This window comes from Carlito syrichta, unplaced genomic scaffold, assembly GCF_000164805.1.
Source record: "Carlito syrichta isolate Samal-C Ts95f unplaced genomic scaffold, Tarsius_syrichta-2.0.1 Scaffold316280, whole genome shotgun sequence".
NCBI classification, from domain to species: Eukaryota; Metazoa; Chordata; class Mammalia; order Primates; family Tarsiidae; genus Carlito; species Carlito syrichta.
This window is the reverse complement of record NW_007260376.1, coordinates 129,476-134,312: the sequence shown is the minus strand read 5'-3', so window position 1 is coordinate 134,312 and position 4,837 is coordinate 129,476. Positions and strand designations below refer to the sequence as shown.

The 4,837-nt window shown below is 56.3% G+C and overlaps 1 protein-coding gene across 2 annotated transcripts in view; it reads right to left on the bottom strand.

Annotated features, from left to right (window-relative positions):
* The window catches only part of ACTN4 (actinin alpha 4), a 30,065-nt gene that overhangs the window by 4,162 nt on the left and 21,066 nt on the right, over nt 1–4,837 (bottom strand). For both annotated transcript variants that reach the window (XM_021706985.1, XM_008074032.2), the window contains exons 13-17: nt 2,398–2,506; nt 2,135–2,275; nt 1,876–2,058; nt 1,651–1,785; nt 500–679 (exon numbers count right to left, since the gene is read on the bottom strand). In XM_021706985.1, coding sequence (XP_021562660.1) covers nt 500–679; nt 1,651–1,785; nt 1,876–2,058; nt 2,135–2,275; nt 2,398–2,506 — 748 coding nt within the window. The remainder of the gene's footprint in view (nt 1–499; nt 680–1,650; nt 1,786–1,875; nt 2,059–2,134; nt 2,276–2,397; nt 2,507–4,837) is intronic.

Here is a 4,837-nt window from a genome sequence, read left to right as displayed (position 1 = left end):
TTCCAGCTACTTGGAAGGCTGAGGCAGAAGGATTGCCTGAGCCCAGCAGGTCAAGGCAGCGGTGGCTGTGAGCATACCACTGCACTCCAGTTTGGGCAACAGAGTGAGACTCCAACTTAAAAAAAAAAAAGAAAGAGCAGTGCTAGAGAAACTGTGATTTTTTAAAAATGTGTAAACATTCTGGTCTAGTCCTTTAATCAGTTTTAAACAGCATTAAAAAAAAGAAGGGTCCAGGCTCAGTCTTTAATCCCAGCACTTTGGGAAGCTGAGGTGAGTAGATTACCTGAGCCCACAGGTTTGAGACCAGCCTGGGCAACATGGTGAGACCTTGTCTCTATAATAAATCCAAAATTAGCCGAGCATGGTAGCACGTGCCTGTAGTTCCAGCTACTTGGAAGGCTGAGTTGAAAGGATCGCTGAATCAGCAGATTGGGAAAAACAGCGACAGAAACCATCTTATTGGGAAGCAACCTGACTGGTGAAAGGGAAGTAGGCATACCTCCATGGTGTAGTTGGTGTGCTTGTTATCGAAGATCAGGGCCTCCTGGATGAGCTGGTGCTGCTGTTCTAGCAGGTCCAGGTTGGGCTTGTAGTCCACAATGCTCCGCTCATACTGTTTCAGGTGGCTCAGCTGGTCCTCCAGGGTCCCATTCATCTCAATGGAGATGCGCCCAATCTCCTGCAAAGTAGCCGTGCCATGGGGGGGGGGTGAGGTTGGCACTGCCCCGCACCAGGAGGCCTCTCCTGCTGCTGGCTTGCCCCCCTGCCAGATCCCCTCTAGCCTGAGGCCTCTGCTCATGGGTCCCCAGGAAGAAGGTCTACCCCATGTGGCTGTCCCCTCCAGTCCTGCCCTCTCAAGCCAAGGCAGCCATGACAGGGAGTCTTTCTATGCCAAGAGCTCCATATGCCCAACTTCACTGTACCTTTGACCTCTCTGTGAGGCCCTGGTCTGTGGCAGGCCTGACTGCAGATGTGAAAACTGAGGTTTGTGGGGAGGGGGTAGCGATTTATCACAGTAAGAGGAAGAGTCAGGATCTGAATGCAGGCTAGCTGACCCCAGAAGCCTTGGCTAGTGAGCAGAGGCATCCCATACCCTCAGCTCCTAACAGTGCTGTGTAGCCGGTCCTGAACCTTGATGCTGACCTGCCTGGCACCCAAAACCCCTTCACAGGCTTGAGTTTATGAGGCTGCTTGCTGCCAGCCTGGAGACTGGCATGTCAAGAGCACTCAGTAGGTAGTGGCCAGAGTTGCTACTAACACTCAGTAGCATCACAAACCCCCGTGGCTGGATCACAAGGGCCGCAGTGAGCATCTGAGCTTAGATTGTGTTGTTCACAGGTATACTGCAGTGCTCACAGCAGGGCTGGCACAGAGCAGGGTGCAAAAAGCATGTGTGGAGAGAATGAAATCACTGTTTTCATTCCCCTTTTAGAGCTCAGAAAACAGGCTCAGAGGTGAAGCTGTGCAGGAGGAGAGGCCCAACCCCACATCCAGCCGACTCCTCAGCCAGGGTTGTCTGCAGGCACTGTTTGCTGACCCTCCAAGCCCCAAGGTGATCAAGCCTCCTAGCCTCCACGCAGGGGGCTTCCTGGAGCTCTTCCAGCCTGCCCTGAGAGTGGGCCTGGCTCCAAGGGCCAGTCGGCACCTCACCTCCATCTTGGTCTGGATCCAGGGCCCCACCACGTTGGCCTGGCTGGAGAACTGGCGGCGGAGGTGCTCGTTGGACTGCTGCTTGCTCTGCTCCTCCAGGAGCGCATGGTCCCGCTTTGGCACCAGCTGCTGCACCTGGCGGGGGATGCGGAGCAGTTGTCGTCAGGGCAGCGGCCCCCCTCGGCCTGGCCCCCCTCCTCGGGCCCTGTCGACGGCCCGGCCCACCTTCTCCCACTTGGAGTTGATGATCTGGGGCGTGACGGTGGTATACGGGTTGCTGCCCGACAGCTTGATGTGGTTGCTCTCGGCGATCCGCTGGGCCTCCTTGTGGATGGCCAGGATAGCCTCCCGCTCCCTGTCCGCATCTGGCAAGGTGGACTTGAACTGGTCGTGGGCTGAGATCAGGCCCTGCAGGAGGGGCAGGAGTGAGGGGGCAGCACAGCCCCGCAGAGGCCCTGAGGGGCGGGGGGGGGGACGGACGGACCTCAATCTCCTCGATAGTGTGAACGATGAACATGTCCTGGAGGTCCTCCATGGCACTCTCCATCCAGTTGTTGAACGGGGCTGCCCGCTTAGCATACTCCAGGTGCAGTTGGTCGATGGTCTCCAGCTGTTTCTCTGTTTTCTGGTATATGGCAAGGAGGAGAGGGAAAGAGGGAAGACAGTTCAGTCATTTAGCAGGAGGGGCCCCAAAACGTCCCCTCGGTGGGAGCTCAGAGTTCGGAGGGTGACATCACACCCCCTTACCTCCAGGGCTTCCCTGCGGCTGTGGGTCAGGGAGCCAAGGGCGTCCCACTGGTCACAGATCTTCTGGCACCGGGTGTTGACATTGTGGGAGTCGTAGTAATCCAGCTCACTGTGGGCCAGGTAGACAGTGATGAGAACCCGCAGGTGCAGGTGGGTGACAGCTTGGATCCACCCCAGCCCCAGGGTACCCAGGGGGTGGTCAACATTCCCAAACATCAACAATCAGCTCTGGACCCCCAGGGTGGGAAGGGAGTAGGTTAAAGGGGCAGGAGTTTCCTCTCCATCACTTGCTCCGCCACTACAAGTTCACTTTGGCGGGGGTGTGGGTGTGGGGGGTGGGGGTGTGTCCCGGGTCCGTCCCTCAGGAGTGCGGCCCCTCAACCATGCTCAGCATCTAGGCTGCATTTTGTTTCCTTTTTTTTTTTTGAATTGGAGTCACCAAGGCTAGAGTGCAGTGGCATGCTCACAGCTACCACAGCCTTGACCTGTTGGGCTCAGGTGATCCTTCAGAATCATCCTTCCAAATAGCTGGAACTACAGGTGTGCACCACCACACCTGGCTAATTTTTTGATTTACTGTAGAGATGAGGTCTTACCAAGTTGTCCAGGCTGGCCTCAAACCCCTGGGCTCAGGCAATCCTCTCGCCTTGGCTCCCCAAAGTGCTGGGATTATAGGCACGAGCCAATGCACCTGGCCTAGATTGTGTTTCAAGTTAGAAAACAACTAGCAAAGGGCAGCAGTTAAAAGAATGGGCCCAGGAGCCAAATTCCCTAGGTTTCCCCAGGGACAAGGCTATTGTAGGAATCCAATCAACCAATGCATGTAAAGTGCTTAGGGCAGTCCTTGGCACCCATCTAAAAAAGTATAAGTACCAGCTGGGCTCGGTGGCTCAGCCTGTAATCCCACGCCTTTGGAAGGCTGAGGTGAGTGGATTGCCCGAGCCCGCGGGTTTGAGACCCGCCTGGGCAGCAAGACCTCAACTCTACAATAAATCAAAAAAAAAATCAGCCGATCATGGTAGCGCATGCCTGTAATTCCGGCTACTTGGAAGGCTGAGGTGGAAGGATCGCCGGAGCCCAGCAGGTCGAGGCTGCGGTGGCCAGGAGCGGCCCCTGCACTCCAGTCTGGGTGACAGAGTGAGACTCCAACTCAAAAAAAAAAAAAAAAAGTATAAGTACCAATAAAGACTTAGTAAAAGTCTTTATTTTCTTTTGATGAGCACTAAAACATACTAACTTGCCTGCAGTCTCATTCTAAGCAATCGTATATTTAAGAAAGAAAGCGAGGTACCACAATTGGAGGGATGGTGGCATGGGCAATGGGGCAGCTGCAGGTGTGGTTGGCCCCTCCCCTGTGGTGCCCCTGCACCTCCATCCCTCCTGCCACCAGACCCAGGGTTCCCACCTCCTGGGGTCCAGATACTCGGACACTCAGCAGCAGGCCCATAGGGAGTCAGTGTATAGGCAGAAACTCCGGGGGCCTGGCAGGGGTGTTGAGCAGGGGCTGACTTTGGGGACCAGTGAGCCAGACACAGCCAGGCCGGCAGGATACAGGCCAGGAGAGCAGACAGGGCCAGGGAGGAGAGCAGCTGAGCTCCACAGAGGGGCTGGGTGGCCCGGGTTCCATTCCTGTCTCCATCACCCCCTTGCTACGTGGCCCTGGGCAAGTCTTCGGCCTCCCTGTGCCTTGGTTCCCTCTGTGTAACACAGGTTACTGGGGGATTCAATGAGCTATATGTCAGCCCTGAGAATTCAGGTGTTTTGCTGTCGCCATCAACGGCTCAGCAGGGCTGGCTCACCGGGTTTGCCTGGACAGTCTGCTGCCCGAACACCCCCTCAGTGGAGGGGACAGCACCCATGTAGCCCCCCCCCTTTCCTCCAGGGCTACTGTCCAGGAAGCTGCTTCAGGGGCACCTGTTCCTCGGCGCAGAGTAATGGGTATCATGACTGTTACCTGGTGCTGAGTAGTGGGCTGGCCTAGGATTTACTCCAGGTCTGGTTCTTATCAGCTTCCAGGGCTTCCCAGTCAACTGGGGAAGCTACCCATGTCCTGCCCCCACACCCCCGAGGGAGCCCGTGTCAGTGGCCTTGCTTTTCTTGGTCTGGATGTGCTGGCTGCAGGACCCCCAGGATGCCCCAACTGTGGCGAACAGGGACACTGTGGTTCCCAGGACTGTGAAGGCCCCACAGTACTCTTGCCTCTGGGTGAGCAAATGGGGAGCCCTCAGAGCACCTGGGCAGTGGAGGGAGAGAGGGCCAGGGAAGAAACTGGCCCTGCCCAGCATGGGGCTCCACACTCATAGGAAAAAGCAGAACTTTGAGGGTGACTGTGGTGGGGTGAGGAGTCTGTGGAAAGGGCAGTTCCAGTCAAGGAGCCTTCTTTTTTTTTTTTGAGTTGGAGTCTCTCTGTTGCCCAGACTGGAGTGCAGTGGCCACTCCC